A 25,329-nucleotide genomic window follows, 5' to 3' on the forward strand; every position below is an offset into this window, starting at 1 on the left:
TTTCCTTGATCAGTTTATTCATGCATTAACTGGTAGAGGTGTTTACCCGGAGTTGTAGGCAGGCTGTATTATCTCCCAAGTGAGCATGATGAACTGTGCTGGCTGCCTTCAGACACATGCCAAAGCACCCAGCTGGGAGCCAGCAGGTCGGGGTGTGCTGGCCTTCATCCCATGCTGGCCATGTGGCAGTCAATGGGTGGGGCTTTGGCATGTGGAGTGTGTGGTGGCCCCACAGCATCTCAGAATCCCTCAACTGTGAGGTCCTCTTTGAAAACAGCTGGAACCCCCAACAGCTGTTTCCTTAGTTAGTGCTAAACCTGACAGCAGCCAGGTGTGAAAGGAGCGGGAGTGCTGGAATAGTTGTAGGAAATTTGCACGGCAGTGGTGACTTCAGTTTTCTCAGGAACAGGTAAGGAAAGGGATCCTTCAGCTATTATCAAGTAGTTGGTGTACAGAGGTAGCATCATTTCTATCTGCAGGTTACAGGAACTCCAGGCACCTTAATTAGGTACCTAAACTTCAGCTGAGCTGCCCTTCCTGTCTCTATGGCCCAGCTGCAGCAGCTCTGGGTTACTGGAGGCACATGAGCACGATGGATTTCCAGGCTGGGAATTGGCAGCGCTCAGCTGATGACCCAACTGAGAGCTGCCAGGGGATCCTCCTGGCAGCCCTTGCCTTGATATCCAGCTAGGGATCACATTTCAGCCAGTACAACTCTTGTGTTGCTAAATTTTAGTGTTCTGATATAGGTAGTGGCTAAATTTTCTGTATTCTCCAAACAATCATAAACTTACCTGTAAGGATAATAATCTCAGATTTTTAAAACTGAAGGCTTTTTTAATAAATTACACTCTTCCTATATTTTGTCATTTTAAGAATAAGAGGAACAGTTTTGTTGAAGTTGCTTACTGTTTGATAATATCTCACATTAACTCTGTTTTAGTGGAGGAAATGCAGGAAATCTGAAGCAGGTGTCATTTTCTCACTGACCATGCGTTCTGCACTGCCAACTGCATTCAGGGCTTCTGTTGGCTACAGCTGGCTGTTGCCTTGACCCCTTCAGAGAGACCAACACTTCACTGCTTAAAATGTAGGAAGTCATTTAAGCAGTTGAAATGTTTAGATGAGAGGGGTTTTTTTAATCAATGAGACATCTTGTGAGTTAAAGTCAGTTTTCCTGATGAATGAGTCTGAAGAGCTCTCAGCCCACCTTTACATCTCGTTCATGCTGCTGTGAGAGCAGAGGCAGGGGAGACATTTGCCCTGCTGCAGCTTGTTGGATTAAAGAGAACCCTTTGGTAGCAAATGCTGTCACTGCAGCAACTTTTGCAAGCACTAAATTTACTTATGAGAAGTTCTTTTTTAATTGCCCCAGGACAACTCTTTGCATGTCATGCTTTTGCCTGGAGAAAGTTTTTTATATGGAAATACTTTTTGTTTTCCTAAGATGGTATAGAGGATGTCTAGAGTTTGTCAAGCCAATTGATCCTCCAGGGAATGTGCTGACTTGGAGCATTTATGGAGGATTTTTAAAGCAGCTGAGCAAAATCCCTTCTCAGATAAGACGCTTTCTGTTTTGTCAGTTAAGAGCATCTTCAAATCGAAATAGCTCAAACATAATCAAATCTCCCTTGCTCAATCCCTTGCCTTCTCCTCCCAGCCCCCTACACAAACCATCCCCAAAAGGATAATCCTGGCAGTGATGTCATTAGAATGAATTTACAGACCAGTGCTCAATTTTCTTGTCTTGAGCTTCAGTTGCTAATACTGGTGAAAGTGAGCTGTGTATGTAAAGGAGTAAGGTTATGCCTCTTCCACCACCCTTATTTAATTTCCCTGGAGCCCTGAGAATAAATAATGTGGATTATTTGGATATTATCATGCCTTTTTTTTTTTTTTTTTTTTTTTACTGGTACACAGCTTCATATTGCTTCCAAACATTTGTAAAAGCTCTTGCTGTATTCCCGAGGGAATCCTTGTCTTCAGAGAGCAGAAGGGTTAAGGAAAGAATTTTACTGGCTAAATATGGTTTTGGTAGGTGTTGTAAACAGTGGTATAAAATACAGAATAGACTAAAAATTATCTATTTTAACAACATTTCCTTGTTTTCTCAAAATATTTTTTTATTGTGACTTTCCCCAGTGATTTTGAGCTCCACAGAATATTTTGTAAGGATTAAGAAGCATGAATGAATAAAATTGATCTAAACATATCAAGAATCAGGATCCATTAAAAAGCATGATCATAAGGACTGATAAGGCAAAGAGGAAGAAACAGGCTGAACTAACCTGCTTGTAGGTAGGAGATGACAATGTGCAGGCATGATGCAGGTTTGTGCACTGGTTGCACAGTGAGTTGCTGCCAGGGCTGCAGGGTGAGTGCAGTCCCTGAGGCCTCAGTGCTTCAGCCTGGCAGCTCCAGCCCTGCTGTGTCACTCACAGCAGTGACACCAGCGGGTCCCTTCCCTCAGCCTTGGCTGTAAGGACAGAGATACATGACACCTTCCCTGAATCAGTGCACAGAGGGGAAAAAGGCTAAAGTCAGGCTGAAATGTGTGCTGGGAGCAGAATTTTTGCTTGGGGCTTTTATCTAAAATTAACTTTCTTTTTTCACTGCCAAGTTGATGTGCATATTGAAAGTGGTAAATACTTGCTTGAGGTACTCTGCTGTCTTTTGAGTGTAGTGTATAAAAGACAAGAAACCTTTCAGATCTGAAAGAACTCGGGACTGACTTGGCCAGATCATGTGGAAGTTGGTGGGCAGTGGGGCTGCCTTGCCAATCCCATCCCCAGAGTGAAGCCTGGGTGCATTGCAGTGGGAAATTGCCGTTCTGCAGTGGGAAATTGTGATTTTGTAGTGGTGGAAGGCAGGGTTCTGCTGCCCTAGCCAGCCACCCAACAGGAACGCAATTCCCTGTGAGCAGAGCTGCCAGCACACAGCAGTAACGAGTGCTGAGTCCCAAATTCCAGAGGGTGTAGCTGTGGTGTGATCACTGGCATTCTGTACAGCATGTGGCTCTGTGCAATCTTTTAGGACACTTATTAACCTTTTCTTCCCTTCTCCATCAGCACCAGGCATTTTGAGTAGAGCTTCCTAGAAAAGCTTCATTTCCTCATGGAAGATCTTTCCTACTTAATGGAAAGTTGCTCCTAGGTCCAGGGTCCTGGGAAGCATAACCATTAACCTTGCCATACATTTACAGACATCCCAGAGCCCTAATGTAAGTGAAAATTACACCAGGCTGGTATTTGTGCTCTGTAATCCTGTTGTTACAGTAAACAAAACTTTACCATACTGTAAGAAAAAGTGCTGTGAAGTAACTATGTCATTTTGGGAGCACTGATTTGCCTTATCTTCTTAGGATCTTCCTGAGATAGTAAATACCCCTTTTTAGGGGGTAAAGAGGAAATCCACTCTTATTCTACCTTGTTTTATAGCTTGATTCAGTGTAATTCACATATCTCATGGCACTTTTATTACAAAAATTCTAAAACATACTTTAGGTCAAGGGCATGTAACACCTTATTCTGTCTCTTAATTGTGACTGCATTTGAGCTCTGCAGCATAACCATCTCTGTGAAGGAATTCGGCTTTGCAGTAACCCCCGAGTACAGGACAGGTTTTGGCTGTCCTGTGCAGCACCAGCCCTGACAGCAGGGCAGTGAGCACTACAAAACTGTCAGCACCCTAAACACACAGAAGCAAAACCAGTGATGCTCCTTCGTGAGAATGAGAAAAGAAAACCCCTGAAAAGTGAGTGTCCATCCAAACTCAGAGTGGTTATGCTAAATAAATGTAGTTAGGTGACAATTAAATGCCACTAATTCTGTTTAGATTTGTAGCAAATATGAAGCAATTGGCCCTGTCTTTAGAAAAAATGCATAATGTTAGGGACTTCTCATTTGAGATTTGTTTCCATCTATTAATTCTGATTTCTGTAAACAGAGTCACCCAGTGGGGCTTAGATACTTTTTCTGTAATGAACATTTAAAATCAGGAAAGAATAGACTGCTCTTTGACAGACATGGAGGAAGGTCATAGTTTTCCTTTTTATTTCTGGCACTGAAAGTGCAAGGTGAGTGAAACTTAACAATTCCTATGACTTCTGTTGTGCCATAGTATTAAATAACTGTTAAAAAGGAGCAACAAGTGCAGCATTCACAAGTAGCTAAGAGGGAATTAGAAATTTGTCAAACTCCTGTCAAGAAATGTAGTTCACATCAGGAGCAACCAGTTTATTAATTTTGCTGGAGTCGACAGACTTTTCTCCAGAGTGTTCTCCACTTTCCTGAAATAAGTTTAGTGATTTAAACTCAACTCTCCAGGGATCTTGGCTCTGAAGGAGTCTGAAATGTTGAAGTGCTACTTGTGCTATATTCAAGTCTCGAATTTTGCATGAGCTTCTAGCACAAATCCTTCTCTCTCCCTGTTTTCCCCTCATTCATCACAGCTGTTGAAGACATAATAGAATCTTACTTCTTTTCCTCAGGAGAGCAAAGCAATGAGAAGCTGAGACTCGACCTCAGTATATTTTGATATTAAAAAAAGAGAGAGTTACTGTGATAGGAGACAACCTCAGAAGAATACTGAAAGGCAAATGTACAAGCACTTTGGAGTGAAAGTATTCTGGGACTGATAAAGTAATGTGTGAGGAATTGATTGTTCTAGATCACAAATATTACCTTATAAATACTTTGCAGAAAAGCAGAGCAAAGAAAATATGATCTATATTCAAAATATTGATCACCTTTCAAATAAACTTAAAATTATCTGGTTATATCAGGAACCTGATACCCAAAGCTGGCTTCATTTGATGCATAATGGGCCAGTTTTATCCAAGATGTTAAAGAGATGAAAGTCATTGTGGTGAACAAAGGAATTTAACCAGCCTAATGCACTTTTTGATTTTGAAAGGGGTTGCAGGGAGGAATATCCACCATATGAGACAGCTGTCATTTTAAATCCTGTAGAAATCTACAAAACAACACTGAATCCTCTGTAGTCAGTGTGGGATTATCTGTTTTGCACTACAGGATGATTTGAAGAACATTCAATAAACATTTCTTTGCTGTGTATTCATTGTGAGTTCTTAGCACATAATAATGCTGTGACTGTACCACACTATTACAGGAGCTACTTTTAAAACAGAGGCCAAAATTTGATTTCTAAAATATATGTGGGTAGCAGTATGAGATGCACATTAAAATTCTGGTGCTCAGACACGTTAGATTGGTTATTTTGTAGTATCTCAGTCATCTTGATGAAGTCATGAACTGATTGTGAAAGATGCAGTGAGAAAATTCTTGCTTGGGGAGTTTTTAAATTAAGATTGCTGCTATAAGCCAGGCAGCCCAGTTTATAAATACATGACTTGTAGTTACATAACTACGTAGCTTCTGTTTCTTTGTCTGTGAACTGCAGATAGGGTTTGCTTTTGGGGATATATAAGCACTAACTTGATGATGGGAAGTACTGCCAAAAAGCCAACCCAGTAACACCAAGGAAAACACTCTACCATGGCAGAGTTGCCTGCATTTTTAGTGTGGGATGAATCTTAGTATTTTGAGATTTGCCCGAGTGGCATTGTTGGGGTTTTTTGTTCATTTGTACTTTTTTCCCTGAATTCCTCACATCTTTGCCAAGATTGCATCTCTACCTGTAGTCAGTCACAAGAGTGACTTGGTAAAGTGCCATTGTCCAGGCTGATTGTCAGTTAGAGAAGGAATTGACCAAAACCAAAAAAAATGCTGGTAGCTTGCAAGCATCTCACCTTGTATGATATTCCTGCTTGTTCTCCAAAGTGAACCTGGACTTTATTGTGGCTATATTTGGATCAGAGATGTCCCAGAGTGACTTGGATGTCAGAGCAAATGGGGTTGATAAATCACTTGGTGGTGTCCTTCACCCGTGCTGTTTGCTCCTATTGGCAGAGAAGCCCCCTCAGTGCATTGGGGGGATTGTGCTGCTCCAAATGCCACCTCTCAGGTAAATACACAGCAAGTACATATACAGTGAGTTCCAGTTATTTTCCAACTTTGCTGCATCCTTTTTCATCCCAATTTTGTAACTTGGCCAGCCTCTCCCCTGCCATCAGCACTGTACATTTGAAAAGCCCGTGGATCTCTTTGTCATTATAATGATTATAAATGATCATCATCACAGAGCTGACCAGGCAGTATTTGTAGTAGAATGGTACGAACTACTAAAATTTATTTATTATCATTTATTAAATTATTATTCCATGCCTGTGGCACAGAAAAAAACTTAGTGGCAAGGTGCTCTTCTTTTTGGTGTTGGCAACCTGGTGATACAAATAAGATTTGTCCATTGTCTGCTCTTTGTGTGCAGTTAAAACTCTGAACATTTGCTTTGACATGGGTTAAGAACATCTTTGATGTATTCTACTGTGATTCCATGAGGAATTTGCCAGGAGTTGCCTGCCATACACCATCACCACTGGCTTCAAGGGGCAGAAACAAGTAGCATTTTTGTTTGGCCACACGAAAGTATTGCTCTGCTTTGAATACATGAATAAACTGACAGTGGTTCTCCCTTTTCACTGATGAGTGTACAAATTTCATGTCTCACAGAAGAGTGTTAGAAGAATTGTTATCTACAGTTTTTAAGTAGGCATATTTTGCTTATTTTTAAGAACCTGAACACTTTTTTTTAATGGTTCTTCCTGAGAACCAAGCAGTTAAGACTGATGTTTGAACTGGTAATGAGTTTTTGAATTTTGAACTGACAGCAGTGTTGATGATCTCTTTATTTAAAGAGAAGCAAACCTATTTGACTAAGATCAGAAGGAGGGAAAACACTTGGATATAACTCACTACGGGTCACCTTGCAGCCCATCTACTGACTGACTGCTTTCCATGCCAGCATTGGCAGAGTTTTATCATCATCTCCTACTTGTGGACAACTCATGGACAGGTTTTCTTCTGGTCAGACATTTCCCTGGTTCTCTCTGAAGGGTCTGTGAGAGCATAGAAGATCAATGGATGCATTAAAACCAGCAGCTTTTATTGGAAGATATGATAGGGTAGAATAATAAGAAAAACAAGAAAAATTTTATCTGGAAGTGTGTTCTAACAGAAACCCATTTTTTTTCCTTGCCTGATGTTAGAATGTCCATCAGCTAATTTTAAATTACAATGCAACGTGTTGAGCCTTGCAATGTTCTTAAATAATGAATGAATCTTGCACAAATTGTGAGTAAAAAGGACTGCAGCCCTTTGGTTTTGTTCCGTTTTGGTTTTGTTTGCATACTGAAGGAGCTTCAGCAGTCTGTGTGAGGATGTTCACGTGGCACATCTCGTACCTGAAGGCACAGAATTGGGGCATTGAGGCTTCCCTTATCTCCCATCTAGAGGGACTGCCTCGAGGTGAGGCTTGGTGGAATGGGGACTGCTGCAGCCCTGTGGTTGTTATCTCAGCTGGTATCTCAGGTCCCGGGCCTCTCTCAGAATTTCTGTTCTGCTGGAAGGACAGTTTGATTTCAGGCACGGTTGGCCTGAGGTAATGTACAGGAAGACAGCCCCCACCCTCCACTTTGTTTGTAACTTGACAGTTTTCTGGATCTTATGGAAATACCCTGAACTCTTGGAGGCCAGGCTCATGCTTTTAAATGTGAGGTTGTCAGTAGTCTTGAACAAAGCAGCCTGAAAGGCTTTGATAGGAGCAATGTTTAAGTGAAATGTTGCTTTGAAATGACTTGAAAAGTGTCCTTGGATGAGATGTCTGATGGGGGAGATCTGGGAGAGCAGACAAGTGAAAAGTGATTTTATTCTTCACAGTGGAGGAGCAAAGCCCCATGCCTGCCTGTACAGTGGTGTGCACTGTGGGGACTCCAGCACACACATGAACACATGAAGTGCCCACCCTGCTGCTGCTGGATCCTCCCAGTATCAGCAAGCAGGGAGTTTGCACAAATGGTGCTGCTTGTGTCACACTCACGCCTGCTGGGACATTTTCACTGGCCAAGCCACACTAAGGCAGGACTGCAGTCACTGAGGGGTGGCCAGCAGTGAGGATTGGCTTTGGGGACCATGGCTCAGGGATAAAACTGGCACTGGTAGGCCATGGACTCAGTCCTTGGAGGTCTTTTCCAGCCTAAATGATTCCAGGATTGATTCCCCTCAGGAGACTGCACACATTGCAGAGCTTCTTGTCCTTATCTGGGATGTGAGTTAAACAATTGTTCCAGTAATGTGCTGATAGGACAGACCCTCAGCTGAAGGGGACTCTGTTCTTTGACTGTCACAGGAAGGAACAAGTGCAGTGCCTGCAGTGGTGTCTGCCATGCTCCTGCCAAGGCTCTTCTGTCGCTGATAAACTCTGGGAAACAGGGGCTTGAGCAAAGAACAACGCTCAGAGAGTCTGGGACTGCTTTTAGGAAATGCTGGGTTTGCTCACACCCTGTTTGTCCATCCCAAGGGCTGGAGGGGCTTGTTTGGATTTGTGCAGCTTTGTACATTGGCCTGGATTCTGGCCATGTGGCTGTGCTGCTCTGCAAGGCTGGTTTGAAATCCTTGTGATTCACTCACCCAGTTGTGTAACAGGGACTCATTAAAACAAAGCTGTTCCATGGGCTTCCTCTAAAGGCTCCTGCTGGACACAGTCTGACATGCAGTTCTGAACTATCTTTGATTTCTAGTGTGTGGAGTACAGTGTAAATGTGGATGGATATGCCATCTGCTCTCTGGTGATATTTGTCATGTTAGAATGTTATGGCTGATAATGCAGATTCTTTGTTATTTTTTCCTAATGTAAGACACTGTTTATTTGTGAGGACAAAAATACATTAAGGCTCAGAGGGACTCTCAGTGAGGTTGTGCAAGAAGGAAGAAATGGTTAAAGTTCATATTAGGAACAGTTTTGTATCAGAAAATCAGTTTGGAGTCTGTTAAGAATTCTTTATTTGAGAAAAGCCTCGGAAGAGCAGGGAATTCTTGTAGCTGCCAGCTGTACAGGTGACAACTCAGGACAGTGGTGACTGCTCTCTAATGAATGCTCTGTAACTTTGAAAGAAGTCATATGTACTCACATTTTCACAGGTACTACTCTCACTTTAAAAGTAGGGGAGGCTGTCAGCTGCTGAAAAATGAAATCATAAAACGCCTGGATGATGCAGGAAGTCATGCTCAGAAGTAGGATGCCAGTCTGAATTCCAAGGGCTAAAAAAGTCATCTACCTCAGTAAAACAATGTCAAAACATTTTTAAAACATCCTTGGGGTTTTTAATCTGTTTTTTTCAAATACTTTGTATCTGTATTTGAATAAATTTTCCAGAACACAATTTTTTACTTTTTTCTGTAGCTAATTCAGATATAACCTTATGATTCAAGCAGTAATACTGAAGTGACCCCTTAAAATATAGCTGTGAATAATTTGTTGATAGAACTTAGGTACAAGGAACAGCTATGAATCTTAGGATAGAAACATAGATAGATAGAATCTATCTATTCTATCCTAGATAGAAAAAAGCATGGGTTTTTTTCAGTACAGAAGCACTTAGGTCAACATTGATTACTCTGACTTTGTTCTATAGCTATAGATTTGACAATGTGATTGATCTAGACTTGGTGAAAAAACCTAGAACCTTGTTTCACATGGTAAGATCTTTTTCCTTTTCAATAAAAGATGTGAAAAAGCCTGGGAAAATCTGGAATGTTTAAAAACTTATGTCATCAAATTTTAAATTGAAGGATTTTTTAAAAAGAGACATTTAGGTTTTATTTTGGAGGGGTGGTGTCATAATTTTGGAAAGCTTTCTGTCCATACATGCCTAGCCGCTCTTGTCCTTGATCCATGCTAGCCTAGAATCTAATTTTAATTTTTTCTGGAGTGAACTGTAAGCAGTAGATTTTAGTTTTGAAACAAAATAGTGAAATTACTTGGAGTACTTTCAGTAGTGTGTGCTGATCATCATGACCAGCTCTTCTGTCCTAGACAAGGATACTGTTTTGCTACATGATTTTATTTCAGATGGTAATTCATTTAAGTTGTGTTTGCAGTATTTGAATGTGTGTTATTTCACCTTGCTCAGTGTAAACAATAGCCCCCAAGGATCACAAAATTCCTTCAAGCCAGAGCTCCAGACAGACTTAAATAGAAACCAACCATTAATAAAGTTTCTGAGAGAACGAACTCCTTTCTGAATACACCTAAATCTGTTATTCTGCCTTGCTAGGTTCTCTGCAAGTGTCCCAGTGTTGCACATAATCTTCTGCCATAATTGCCAGCTTTGTGTGGTGACAGTAAAGAAGAATTGGAGTGACAGGATGAAACACAGTGGGATCCAAGCTTGTAATATGTTTTCTTTCTGGTTTTATACAATATGTTAGGCAGGAGGCTTACAGTTTAAAATGTTAAGGTTTGGGGTTTTTTCCCCTGGGATTTCCAATCCATCCTAAAATGCCTAAGTTGCAAAATGTGCTAGGGACAGAATGCTGGCCTGAGGGGAGGGTAGGAGCAAGTTAAAAAAAGCCAAACCTGTAATGATGCACACACCCACATGTGCAAAGCATCTTCTGCCAGAGCATCTGCAGAACGTGCTGTCATCAGAGCAGAGTAAATCACCTGATTTGGACACAAAGAGCAGAGCCAGGGCAAACACGGTGCTGCTTAACACAAGTCCTGCAGATGGGTTGGGAGCTCTGCTGGTGATGCCTGTGTTTATCCATTCACACTTCTGAGGGAGAATTTTCTTGGAGGTTTAAGAAAATTGTACTCAAGAATATTCTTCTTTGATATTTTGCAGAGTAATGTATTCTGCCAGACAAAGGCCTTTTTACTTATCTTTCTGTACATCAAAGTGTGATTTCCCCTTGAAATATGGGGAGCTGACAACTATACAACAGCAGCAGGGATCTGGGTTCACAGAGTAAGCAGTGTTTCATTATGCTGCTTTATTTGGATGGGCAACTGTGAGAAATAGCTTATGATGTATAAAATATCTGAGTCTCTTTTTGTACTTTAAGACATTGTTATCTCTATTTGAAGCTGGCTAGTGAAGGTCAGTCAGGCTAACTGCTTGCAAAAGAATATCCTGTCTCTGTTGGTAGATACTCTTTTCAAAGTTCATTGCATTCAGCAAGCTATTTTTGTAAATACCACCCATCATGGCAAATTACATACTGTTGGTGGGAGGGGAAAGGGAATGGTGCTGAAGTTCTTTTCATTTAAAAAAAAATCAATTGTTGTTGTAAAGAGCATTGCATAGCCACGATGAAAAGTGTAAGAAGTTAATTTGTTTAAGATTTGGTGTTGATCAGGAATGTCAAATTGCAGTGCGGAAGTGATGCATTCTGTGATAACTGTAATACTGAAACTTTCACTCACTGATAACCATGGCACTGATAGATTGTGATATTTTCATGACATTTCCTTTGCTTTACTTTGAAGTCTAGTTGGTTAAGTCAGGAAGTCTTTCTATATTAGCAACACTGAAGTTACAGTGTTGATTCTTTCTCTCTTTATGTTTTATATTTGTTGTTCAGTGAGAATGGAATGCTGGCAGAGTAGGAGAGTGCTAATACTGGCAAGCAGTCACTCACTTCTCCAACCTATCACATTTTGAAATGAAACCCATTTAAAAATGGGATTTTTTTATTAACTAACATTTTTTAAGGAATCAGTAGCTTCTTTCTGCTCTGCTTATTAAAAATAAGTCTGTCTGTCAGTGGTGTGTTGGGTTTAGTTTTATTCTATGGTGTCTACTCAAACACTGTACTCTACTACATAAACTGATGGTCCTGCCTCAGAAATATTTACAAACAAGAGCAATCCTTGGTAATTGTGCTTGATCTTGTGAAGGAAATTCCTGGTGTGTGCTGGACTCGCAGAATTGGTTTCTCAAGAGACCCTGTTGATTTTGAGAGCCGATGCATTGGCTGCACAGGAGAGGCATTCATTCACATGTGGCTGCAAGTGGGATCTAGCACTGGCCCAGAGAGAGCCACAGTCCTGTGACTCCCCCTTTTCACATTAAGTGTCTGACTTATTTTTATTTCCACAAACACTCATTTCTAGGTTATTATTACCTACCTTGGATGTTCTGAATAGCAGTCATTGGCTTCCTGCAGTGCAATGAAACCTGAGCACAGTGTGGCATCTTCAGTGTTTATGTTTAAATCACTGCTTATAATGTATCTTATAAGATACATAGTATAATATACATATGATATGCATATAATATACTACAACATGCAATTAATATAATATACTAAAATCTAAGATGCATTATAACTAAGATCTTACATACAATTTAAGTAACTTTTTGGATATGCTGGTACCTTTTTGCTCAGTGTTGCATCTTCAATGTTTATATTTAAATCACTAGTTATAATGTATCTTACAATATAAGATACATATTATAATGTACATTATGTATAATATTCATATACATATAATATACTAAAATATAAGATACAGTTATAACTAAGATTTTATATATAATTTAAGTAACTTTTTGGATATGCTGGTACCTTTTTTGCTCAGTTTTTCTGTCGCTTAGACTTACCTGTGTGAAAAGGAAAGCTACTTAAAACTTCATAATTTATTTTACATCAGTGAAGATTACTGATTAATTTAAAGGTAATCCTGTTGAACTCATTGGCAGCATTTATCCTTGTTCCACCAGATTGCAGCTACTTTAAAACCACAGCTCAAAGCAAAATACTTTGTTTTCAATGCAACCACCAGTGGAATGATGAAGCAGATGCAAAAATATCTACCTCTAAGCTGTTGCTTTAAAAGGTTATCTAAAAATATCTGCATAAACCAGCTAAAAGATTTTACCAGATTATAATCAGTAATTATTATGGAAACATCTGATTTGGAAAAACCCACGACGCATCTCACATTAAAAAAAAAAAAAAAAAAAGTAGAAAAATCGAAGCAGTAATATTTCCATCAGTGCAGTGTTTCATGTACCAGGGAAAGTGGGTCCTCAGTCAGCGAATACAGCTATGTCTGTTTTGTGCTGTGGCAAATCCCATTGTGAAGAGGCTGTGAGTAATCAGAAGTGACAGCATAAGCACTTTCTGTTCAAAGTGATTTTACAGAAAGCATTATTTTCTGAGAAAAGTACACATATGGCTCCCATAATGCTGAAAGAGCACTGCTGTATCCATTTATTAGCACTAGTGTTGGGAGAGGAAGTTTTGCAAATGGTGCTCAGATTTAAGACCTTTTCCTCTTTATGCATTTCCATTGCATAAAACATCCTTAAAATCATAGGAATCAGACAGATAGGCAAGGGCAAGGCAAGAGGGTCTGCCAAGGGGATGTTAGGACAGTTTGTGAGGATGAGGATGCTGTCAGGAGCTGTACCTGATGCTCAGGGGTCACTCAAGAAGTCAAACAGCAGCAAAAATGCTCCTTCTTGGTGAAAGAGCCAGTGGGCCAAGAGCAGCTGTAATTTCCAGTTCACAGGGTGAGCCAGACCTTGAAAGGACCTGGAGAGAGGGGTTTGCACTCACACCAAGCACTGCATGAATCCCATGAATGCATTTTGATGAAGGGGCTCAAGACCTCTCTGCTCCTTCTCCCTCAGGCCCTCTTCTTGCCCTAAGCTGTAGTTCCTGTAACAGTGCTCACCCCCTTGGCACCCCTTGTCCTGTCCTGTCCCATCCTGTCCCCTGCTCTGAGCCAGCCAATACTGCAGGGACTGCAATGAAAACCCAAGAAGTTTTGCTCTTACAAATTATCAATTTAAAGGATGACTTTGCCCCCTGTAGTAGATAGTTATATCTAAAGGGGTTTATTTTTCTTATGTTGGGGTTTGGTTTTGTTTTGGTTTTATTGCTTACCTTGGCTCTATGGTTTGTGGCTGTAACAAATTTGATTCATTTGTGAGGCATGTGCAGGTTTGGCCAGGGCCTTTCAATTTACATTAACACACATATATAGTCAAGTTCTACTATTCTGATTTCTGTAAATTGCTTTCTGTAAATTGTATATTTGCAAAACTGCCCAAAGGAGCTACTTAGAACTTCACTTCCCAAAGCCTGAAGCCTCTTAACTTTTCAGGGAAAGCAAAGGTCCCAGTGCTCCCACTTGTAGAGCTTGGTAGTTAAAAACCAAAATGCCAACAGCAGCATAAGTGTGATTTTAAAAAAAAGTCCTCATGACAGTTATGTCAAACTTGATAGCTCAGTATTTGGGATTGGCACTAGGGTTTTATGTGTCTATCAAAAACATGAATAATCTGAAAGCTGTTTGCTTTGGAAGTCAGCTCTGTGTTTGCAAATAAGGTGTCTTCATTTTTCTGAGTTATTGTAATTTGCTGCCTCTCTTAGATGCTCCACAACCAAGAAGCCCGGAATAAAAGTCTATTTCTTTCCATAGGAATTTGTTTTGGAAGAGATCGTTGAAGGAGTTGGAGGGTAGCAAAGGAGATTCAGGTCTCTCTCTTTTTCATGAATATTAAGACAGACAATCCCAATTCCAAAATTTCATTACAGGCCTCGATCACAAATGAAATGTTTCAAATACTTCTACTGCTTCCAGTAACCTCTTTCTCATCATCTCATAAAATTACCCCCAAGGAGAGTGAAGCTTAAATACTGATGGTCTGAGTATGTCACCAGTTATCTACTAAAGTGGAGAAAATATTGTTTGTATTCAAGCATGAATTCCAATGACATTTAACAGAGTTAATTTTATCTTTATTTGGTATTACGAATTTTGCCTCATTCTGTTCACTCTGTTGCTTTCTTTGAAATGCCTCTCAAATTTCACTGGCACTGGACCATCCTTGGTGATTGCTGCCACATGCCTGTCTAGCATGAAAACATCTTTATTACTTCAGAAAGTCTATCTTTAACGGCTTGGAGATATTTGCATCTGGCTTGGAATTCTGACAAGCAATAGTCATATTGAGAGAGCTGTTTGTTTGGTTTTAATGAGCATAAGCTGCAGCTTGCATTCAAGGAACTGCTTGAACTTCATAACACAGCAAATGACTTGTGCTGCTCCAATCCCTGGGCACTTTAATGAGCACTGGGCAATAGGAGTGGGGAACATTTCTGGCCATGGAAAATAAAGGGGGCTTCCATAGCATTACAGGTGTCTTCTTTTTGTGTCAGCTCCAGTTTGAAACCAGCAGTGGGGAGATAGGCATTGCAGCAAGCAAGTTGAAGCAATGCATGTTGAAACATTTACTGGGGAGGTGTAAGGAGAGAATATACCACTAAAATCTTCACACAGAAGGGAGATCCTTCCACCTTGAACGTACAAATCATGGCAATTTTCATTCCTCCTTTAGAGTGGCTGCTGTGTGTCTGATAAAATAGATTAATGATGAATTATATGTCAAAAGCATTTACTCAGTGGTTGCTTTGCTAACACTGGTGTCGTTTCTTCCCTACAGGTATTTCTGTAACAAAGAAGACTCATACATGTAAGTAATACCTTTTGATTTGCCCTTCTCTCACAAATGGAATTTCTGTTAGGCCATGCTGTGGTGCTCAGACTAATTGGTGTTAGTCTGGCCTGAGAAAGCTCCATTTTAAAAATTCTGGTGTTTTTTCTGCCTTAGGGGTTTCAGTCCTCTCCCAAAGTGTTGTTGGATGTACAATGTGTGTCTGTATATGTGGTACTCACGTGTCTGTAAAGTCAGAGGGCAGAAAAAGAAAGTTGTGAGGAAAGGCAGAATTCCTTACTGTACTATATCTACCTTACAGCTGGCTGATAATTAACATATCCAGAAAATGCAGGTGAGGAGAATGGTTATTTTTATGTCTGTTACATATGCAGTATGATTCAAACCAAAATAATTTAATTGTACATCTTCTGTCCCTCCCTATGCACTAATCTGTGAGAGAACTCATTCTCTGCCTGTGCTTAAGGGACTTGATGAACAACTGGAGGTTCTTGTTTTGCTCTCAACCATATAAGCAAGCAGCCCCCATAAGTGGTGACCTTGGAAATGGCTGTTGATGTGTGCATTTACTTACACATACATTTATTCCAAATCCTCTTCAAAGACATCATTTCTGGGGATCAACTCTTATCTATCCTGCAGGGAGCTCGAAGCACAGTTCTGAGAAAAAGCTGGGATTTGTAGCTGAAGGAGTATGTTGAGATTCTTCAGATACTGTCTGTGGAGGTTTGGCTATTTGGTAGTGCAAGAATTGTGCTTGCCCAGGATATGAAACAGGAGTAGGCTAAAGCTGAGGCTGTTACTCTCATGAAAGCCTGCTTACAAAACAGGTGCTAGGCTGCTCAAAATTTACAAATATATATGCATTTTATGTATTTTGAAGTATTTTCACCACAGCTTTCTAGGATGTCACAAAGTGTCTTACATGGCTTTCATTCTTATTCATCCCTGGTTTTATAATACTCCTGGAGTGAAAAATCTGACTTGAGATGATGAAGTCTCACTGTGTAGACTTAAAAAGCAGATCTGAGAATTTCAAATGAGAAGCTGATTCATGTGAGTTTTGAAACAAATTTTAAATGTCTCAAACTTTTAGAGCATGATGGTCCTCCTTTGCCTAGGTGGGCTTGCTGCTTAAAGCATTCTGAGGGCCAGACCCTCTTTGGCTGCACAATGGTTTTGTTGAACTTAATGAGAGCTCCAGGCAGGCAGCTGAGGGCAGAATTTCACCCTGGTGTTTTTGGGAATATTGGAGCTCCTGCTGACTGGCACTGACAGCACAGGACACTGAAGTGCTCCATGTATCTCCAGGCCAGGCAGTGCCCAGCCTTGCCCACGGGGTCAGCCCTGGCTTGGGGCCACCCCTCTCTGGAGGTGCTGGGTGTTTGTGCCAGCTCAGTGCTGGGCTCTCTTGTGTGCAGGTGAGTGTTGGTTTGTAACAGCCCCTGGGAATCAGCCAAACCCCCCTGGCTTTTGTACAGCAGTGCCACGAGCTGACCCCCAGAGCCACGGCTCCAGCTTTGGGAATTTTGTAAGGAAGATGAAGCAGTGAGCACAGAACTGGAGAGCACAGGAAACAGCTCCTCAGCCACCCCAAACTGGTGCAGTGTTGTCACCCTGGATCTCAGCTGAAGCAGTTTCAGGCCTGTGATGAAAAAAAGATGTGTTTCTCAACTGTGAGAGATGATTAGTAGTGCTCACCATCCAAGGCCTTTCATCTAGTTCAAACAGAAATTAGGGTCCCAGTGTCTTTCATGTTGAGAACTCTGTGCTTTTCCAAGAGAGCTGTCAAAGAGTAGTTCCCCGATTTGTTAATCAGTTGTCATGCAATTGCTGAAGCATGAACAGAAAAGTTGCCTGAATAATGGGAAGATAAGCTTGCCCATTAAGAAGGGATTAAAATAGAAGGAGCAATAGGCTGTAATTGGCATGATGAAAATGTAAGCTACGTTTGCTAGCAAATATGTATGAGGTTTCATTCTGTTTTGGTTGAAGTTCTTTTAGGATTCATTCCTATTATGACAAATTCTCATAGAGTAGGAATGGATGTAAACTGTGCATCTTTGGAATTTCAGCACCATGCACAACAAGGGTTTTTTTCCCCCTTGTTGACTAGAATTAGGGTTTTTAATTGAATAGAAAAAGCTAATAAAATTTACAGTTTTGGAATGAGTTAGAAAAAAAAATATAAACACCCAAATAGAAGCATTACAGAGTCTGAGTTGTTAACAATTACAAATGACAGAGAAAGAGTTTGTGCACCAAGATATTCTCTAGAATTTGCCTATCACTTTGTATAAGAATAAATAATTTATCCAAATGAAGTTACCTAGAGTTAAGATTTCTGCAAAGAAATTTCAAGAAACATTCTTGCAAACACTTTGTGTAGTGTATATACCTTGCCTGCTCTGATTTTTAGAAATATGGATGAAATTGCCTTAATCCAATTTTATGATGTGTGGTATATGAGGGTGTTGACTGACTGTAAACTACCACTTATTTCTAATGACCTGTGATTTAAATAGGGAGAAAGAAATGGAGTGGAGAAAATGAGTGGAAAAGAGGAAAGAAATTAGTAGAGAAAAAAAATTGTTTTTAACATAATGCCAGAAAGTTTGATACATGATGCATTTCAAACCTCCAATTAATCCTTTTCAGACTTCACCCTCACAACTGTTTGAGCTGTGCAGATTTTGAAATTGGTGGGGATCTGTCTCCAGTACTTAATTTTTCCTGGGTTTATTGTTTGAGGGTCTGGGTACATTTTATCCCCTTCTTGACATTAGTCTGTGACAAAGGTGTCCAGTCAGCTGAAACTGAACTCCTGTGCTGATGGCAGGTGCTCAGGTAGTTCTGAATCCAACAAGAGCTTAATATTTGTACACATGCAATATAGTAGTGCTAAAGAAATGCAGGTCTTTCATAATATAACTATCTAAATAAAACCTGAGAGATTTTTATCCTTTTTGAGGCATTTCTCCAAGTATTCTACTTCATTGGTGCTTCTCCACATTTTCTCTTTATTACAGTTTAATTGGTTCAAAATCTGACACTTTTAAACAGGGAGTGCAATAGTCTTCCAAGGAGCACTAAGGGGATAAATGTTATCCACCCCAAAATGCCCTTCTCTGCTCAGTTCAAGTTTAAGATTAAACAGGCTTTTGAAGAAAAAGATACATGCCTTCTGTCTGTTTGTAGAATAATTCTCTTGGGCTCACATGGCTATTTGTCAGGTTAACCATCACTTTAGATAAGCTGTAGTCTGTCAGATGGTAGAGGACAAGTGCTGTCTCATCTTCCATACAAAGTGGGACTTCTGGTCCTTCAGTTCTTTTTGACTCGAGGAAGACATGACTGACATTTAGATTCTTTTCTGATCATTTGATTGGCAGCAATATTTGTAAAACAGCCCTCTTCCTGCCATGTCTCATGTTCTGAAAAGTACTGCAAGTGAATTGTAACTTTGCACAACTTCACCCTTTTTGCAAATTCAGAAAGGCATCATTGTATCAGTGATGATAAAAATCTGAAATTCTGGGAAACAGAAGGCTGCAAAGGACCTGGCTTTTAGCACTGACCCACTGGGCTTTAGGCTGGCCTGAAGTGTGGAGTATTTTGTTTCTGGCATTTTAAATCTAAGTCTTGCCACACTTCAAGTAATTAGTTTCATGGCCTCTACCAGACCACTTGTGACTCAGAGCTGTCACACAAATCAATCACCTTATTTTTCTTCAGATCCCTGTTTTATCTTGGGCATTGACTTTGTTAAATGAGTTTGAACTTGCCTCTCAAAGTAAGGGGTTTCTGCAGATGCAGAAGGTGAGTGTTGCACTGATTCAGGCTGTAATGGAACCTTCTTCCTCTCACTGTTTGGGTTGTGAGGAGCCACAGTGAGAAGCTTTGAAGGAGTTGGATTGCCTAGCTGGAGTTCACATCTGCACCAATGGCCAGACACATCCAGTCCTTTGCTTACCTTGCATTGGTACAACAGCAGAAAATGCATCAATTTTACAGCCTTCCTGACAGTTTTCTGTCCACAGCTCCTTTGGAATGTTTTTTCACAGCAGAAAAGCACCAGAATCCCTGGCTCTGAGTGACACCCACTCATCAGAGCAGAGGTGGGACTTGCAGGGCTGCTCTTACCTGGCCTGGATTAACCTGGTGCTGCTTTGAACTGGGGGCTGCTCACTGGGTTCAGCTTTCTAGGGCCAGTGCACCTACAGTTCACTGTCACCAGTATGGAGCATGGCTTTTCTGAGCTGAGGCCAGAAGTGACAACTGCTTCATTCATTTAGACTGAATTATCACCATTTGGAGAGAAAGAGCATGTTTCTTCTTGTGATTTATCCAGATATTTAAATTAGAGTAATTTTCATAAACAATTATGTCAGTAGGCATCTCTGTATGAATTCCTTAATGTTGGGTGAACTGTTCCTTACTTAAACTGAAATTATCCTCTCAGTAATTTCTGACAGATAAGAAATATTTCCAAAGCTAGATGCTGCTTTTAATGACATGATCTCCTGCTGGAAAATTAAGTGAAAACTGTGTGGTTTTGATTTTTAGCACTAAATGAAACCATTTGCATGAAGAACTGGCAACTTTGTAGGCAAAGGGTAGTAGAAGTAAACCCGTCCCTTCTGCTAGCTGAGATCCCAGGCCCTTTCCTCACTGGGGCTGTTCCTACACTCATCTGGCTGTAGCTGTTGGTCTCAGGGTGTATCTTGGCTCAGAGTCCTTTGCCAATACACAGGAACTCTGGACTAAGGGGGGAAAATTCCCCTTTCAGGTTTACACTGGAGATGGGAAGTCTTGACTGTACCATAGGGAGGTCAGCTTGACTGGCCACTGTGTGTGAGCAGAGCTGGGAGCTGGCAGTGCAGAGCTCAGGTGCCTGCAGCACTGCATTGTCCTGAGCAGCCCCTGAGCCTTGCCTGCAGTGCTGCTGCAGCACAAGGAGCCAGAACCAGGGAACGTTCTGCCCATGGAGACAAAGACATGCACTCGACACTGTCCTGGGCAGAGATCCCTGCCTGCATCATGGCCTTCCTCTCCTGGACTCTCAGCAGCTGCTAAGAGCACACTGCTTGTTAAAAATGCAGAGGCAGATGTGGGCCAGAAAACAGCTCTTCAGCTTCTCAGATATCCAGCATTTCTAGAACTACTTTTCACCAAAGTTCTACAAGCATACATTAATGTTTGCAGCTTAATGCAGATTGCTCTTCTTCTCTGATTTTACTTTCCATATTGTATTTACTGACACTGCTAAAGATTTCTCAGCATTTCTGAACAATCTAGTTACTTTGTTTAATTGCATTAAAGAGAAAGCCATTGTGATTTTTTTTTTCTGATCTGATTTATAATTACTTATCTACTGTGCATTGTACTGTTGACTTCACCTCACATGTTTCATGTGCAGACTAAAGTAAGTAAATGATACTTTTCCCTCACAAAACAGGAGCCTTCAGAAAGCTGATGGTTAACAGGATCTGCTGTTAGCACCAAGGCCTAAAGAGAACAGGTGAAAACTAAACCCTGTCCCCTGAGGCCAATAAAATAGCTGTTTGGTCCCCTGTGTGTAACCTCCTAATAACTTTACTGGGCAGCCTTAAGATCCCTTGGGGGCTTCTCTGCAAGAGCATTCCCTCTCTTTGTTCAGATTGCTTATTAAAAATGATTTTATAATGAAGTTGCCTCAAATAGCTGCTACTTTCCTGCTTGTCCTTGAAGCACTGTTTGCCCTGATGAAGAATCTGAAGACAGCTATCTAGGGCTGTTCTCTTGTTCAAAACTTTTACTGAACTACGGCTACGCTTCTTTCTTTTTCTCTTTTTACTTTGTTTTTCTTCTTCTTTTTTTTAAACTTCCCTGTTGTGAGCCAAAGCAAGCCTCACCATGAGCAGCTCAAGTTTGTGCCTTTAATTCCCCTTTGAGGCCATCCCTGTGGAAGGTTTGGTTTGGTTGCCACACAAAACACTGTGTCAGTGACTTGTTTGTTGCCTGAGAGAAAATGAATGTTGGCTTCTTTTTGGGTGGCCAAATTATTGAGTACAGGGCCAAAGATGAAGGTATTGTCAAAAAATGAGGAGAGGAGGGAATATTTTTCAAGTTAGAAAGGGTTTCTGGCTGTTTTCTGGGAGAAAGAGTACGCAGGATAGCAATGGGTGTGGTGTGTGATGTCCATGACGTGGCTGTAGGTGAAATCTGTGGATGATCTGGTTCTTCCTGGCAGTTCTGCACCAGTGAAATATTTTCTCTGTAAAAATTCCAACATTTGTGAGAGAGACCAGCCCTTTTACCCATGTGGAAACAGCCATGGGGATGGCTCAAGTATCAAAATATTTTATTAATGTATGTTTTGTGTCCTCACAGAATAACAGGTCTGAGCTGAGACAAACCTGTTGCCTCTAATCTTCTCTTAGCTGCCCAAAAGCTTGGCCTGTGCCTGGGCCCCAAGCCTTTGGCACACTTGGAAGGAACATTTCATTTTCTCTAAGGCTGATAGAACAAGCAATTAAATGTACTGTCCTGGCAGTCCCAGGGGGAACTCTGTCTATTAGCTGCACTTGGAGATAATATCAGGTCTCTTCTCTACTTCTGTTCTGAGTATATGGAGCAGCTTCTGTCTGTTTGGGGCTTTTGGCTGTAACCATTATTTATGGGCTTACTTTACTCTGAGTTTTCTGGTAAATACCCTCAGATAGGGTTTTTGGTGCCTTTAATAATGAAGTAGTATGCAAACCAGAACAAGGGAAAAACAGCAAATAAGTTGAAAAGTAATTCTAACAAATGAAGACTGATAAGTATTTGCAAAATGTTAATAATCCAGTATGAAAATTTATTGGATTATGAATCAGATACTTCTAAATTGCAAATCAATATATTCCTGTTCTGCTCACACTTCATTTCTCTTTCTGGTTTCTCCTGTGGAAGCAGACAAGGTGGGCAGAGACATTCTCTTTAATGTTTAAAAAATATTTGAAGGCCCATGTTTCAAGGAATGATGAAGTGTTAGGAGAGCATTAAGGAGTTTCTCACATTAGAGGTCTAAATTCTGTTAGTGTGGTTGATGGGTATTAAAAGATTGTGGACGTGACTCAAAAATAAATTTGAACTGTTTGTGGATGCAGGCAGTAAATGCATTGGGAATGTCTGTAGTGTTCTCTTATACCTACGTCTTGCTTTATAAATTCATAGAAGTTGCTCTTGCATGTTTTGTACCCTTCTTTTTTCTGTCTATTAATTCCTAAGGCTGTTCCTCTGATGTAGGAAATGGTGAATGAAGTCAGGAACACCTCCTGTGGTGCAATGCACTTTACCAGGGGAGGTGTGGGACTGCTCTGAACCCTATTGCAGCTGCCTCAGTGAGTCCTGTTGGCTGAACTGTGCTTTCATCAGCCCTCTTAGCATTGCCTGCTTTCTGTTGTTTTTAAAATCTCCTGTCTTTAGAATTCTTGCAGCTGTTCCATGAAGTTAATGTTTCCAGCTTGACAAGAACAGCTGTCCACAATTTTGGTGTGTTTATTGGTTATAGAAGAGAACTGTGTTATGGGCTGAATCTAAGCTTAAAAATATCTGATATTCTTCCCATTCTAAGACTTTAATCCAACTCTGAGAGCAGTAGGAGTTGTTCTTTGCAAAGTCATTAAGTTAGTTATTTTTTTTCAGATTTTGAGTGTCTTGGGCACTAGAAAACTGACAGATGAGACTTCTCCAAATCTACTTTTGCATTCTGTGTATTTTTCAATGCAAACAATGTGAAAGCAAATAGGAAGTGTTACTGCTCATGACTTTTTTCTTTAATATATGGGTTGCATATTTTGGCTCTGAATAGTCTAAGTCTAGCCAGTCTAACTGTGCTTACAGGGAAATACTTTTGACTACATCCTTTGCAATAGCTCCCTAAGAAATAATTGTACTTTCTAAACAAGACTTGTGCAAGACTCATTTGGTTTGATTTGAACAGTTCCTTGAAGTCACTCCAGTCTTTATAGAAAGGTGAATCTTTGTGAATGGATTACCACCAAATACAGCAAAGTGTTGGGACTAAATTAGCATTAAAATGAGGATTAAAACATGATCTGTGTACCATTTGTTCAAACATCAAAAGTCCAAGTGGATATTTTTTTCCTACAGATTTATTGCTGCTACTTTTTTCATGCTTTGAGAAGAATCTGTGGAGTTTTCTGCTTACATTTCAGTTCATGACATTGTTTATAACACAGCGCTGCATTTTTTTTGTAGTAAGGCTGAATTCTAATGATTCTAAAGCAAGCACAGTCATAGGGACTTCTCCAAGGTTGGTATCTGAACCAAAAAAAGCACATTTTATTATCTGAATTTTGAAACCAGGGACTGATTCCATCATTCCTAATAGACTCATTTATTTGACAGTGCATTGCTAGACTTGAGCACTTGCCATCCTGACACAACTATTGAACCTGAAAAGGGCTCTTTAATGTATGTTGATAGCTAAGCTTAATAAGGACTGTGAAAATATTGGAAGTTTTGCAGCCTTTCTCTAAGCACATCAACCTAGAATTATTTAAATGTTGACCCAGCTGGGAGCACAGTCTGATGCAGACAGTAACTAAGGCAGCTCCTTACGGTAGATCAGGTAATCACCTCAGCTCATAATGAGGAGCTTGTTCTTAATATTATGACCAAATGATGATGATATTTGTAAAGCTCCTCATTTAAATATAGTTTTGCTACTCAGGTTTTTCTCCCTTAAGTCTCCTAGCATGATGAAGTAGCAAGGACAAAAAGTTTCAAAGGGCAATGTGAGTTGGTCTAAAGAGCTAAAACTTGACACTGAAAAGGCACAGAAATGGATCAACCCAAAATCAAATAGAATCCTGAGGGAATTTGGGATACAGACTACTTAAAATTCAATGTTTCAACTTTCTTCCTTTTGTTTTCAGAACACTTGAATAGTTTTGAGCTATATTGCTAAATGTGTATATTTGTGTATTTTGCTTAGCTGGGGATGGCGGGAGAGTAGGGAGGGAAAACTGTGCAGGCAGCATTTCAGAAATCTTGCCAGATATGAGTTACAGGTAGGAGTACAGGTGAGCTTTGAGGTTTACATGGATCAAACCATAGTGACAGGTACTTTGGTGTGAGTTTGAGTTCTTAAATGTCAGCTGCTTTTGGAATTTGCACGAGGGGTGGGAAGATGGTCCTGCTTACCCAAACCATGCCCACACACAAATTCCTTCTGCAAAATTCTTCATTACACTGAAACACTCAGGAAAAATGGTGCCTGGTGTTAGTTTGGCATAGAGGAATAGTTAAATGTTTTCTTGTGTCTCAGTAGTTGTGTTTCAGGTGAAAACATGAGAAAAAACACTGTGCATTCCCAATAAGACAAAATGACACCATTTTTCTGTAATGCCTAAATTACTTACTTTGAATTAGCTGTACATTCACTACAAAAGAATAGTTAAAATATGTATGCTTTGGCTTATACTGATGTGCTGATTAGTGCACATTGAAATGAGCATCACAGGATTGAAATAACCTTTTTTCTAAATATGGGAGGAGAGAGAGAGACTATGTCAGTAGCAAAATTGCATTCTCCAGTGTGAATACCTTTGAATTGAGTGTAAATATCCATTGCTACTTTATCTCTTGCTTTTAAAACACACAGTAGTAGAACCTTGACTTGGTCTTTAACCCCACTGCAGTCACCTTGCCTTAAATCACTTTATTGTCTGGGTTTGGATTCACAGTTCACTTGATCAAAGGAAAGGATCTCACCTAAATAGAAGTTACTGTTTTAAAGGATTGCATCTGGGACTTTGGGAAGTTTCCTTTCTTAACCTTACTGCCATTAATGGTTAGATTCTCAAATTGAACTAGAACTGAACCTTCAACGAGTTACTGTAAAAAACATAAGAAGTGAAATATATAGGAAGCCTTGACCAAGAGGATGATGA

General features: G+C 40.3%; 1 protein-coding gene across 2 annotated transcripts in view; it reads left to right on the forward strand.

The window, feature by feature from the left end:
* The window catches only part of RORA (RAR related orphan receptor A), a 358,835-nt gene that overhangs the window by 229,357 nt on the left and 104,149 nt on the right, over nt 1–25,329 (forward strand). For both annotated transcript variants that reach the window (XM_071442020.1, XM_071442022.1), the window contains exon 2: nt 15,377–15,406. In XM_071442020.1, the coding sequence (XP_071298121.1) occupies nt 15,377–15,406 (30 nt within the window). The remainder of the gene's footprint in view (nt 1–15,376; nt 15,407–25,329) is intronic.

This window comes from Agelaius tricolor, unplaced genomic scaffold (genome assembly GCF_023055355.1).
Source record: "Agelaius tricolor isolate 1412-34295 unplaced genomic scaffold, bAgeTri1.0.p SCAF_16, whole genome shotgun sequence".
In the NCBI taxonomy this organism is placed as follows: Eukaryota; Metazoa; Chordata; class Aves; order Passeriformes; family Icteridae; genus Agelaius; species Agelaius tricolor.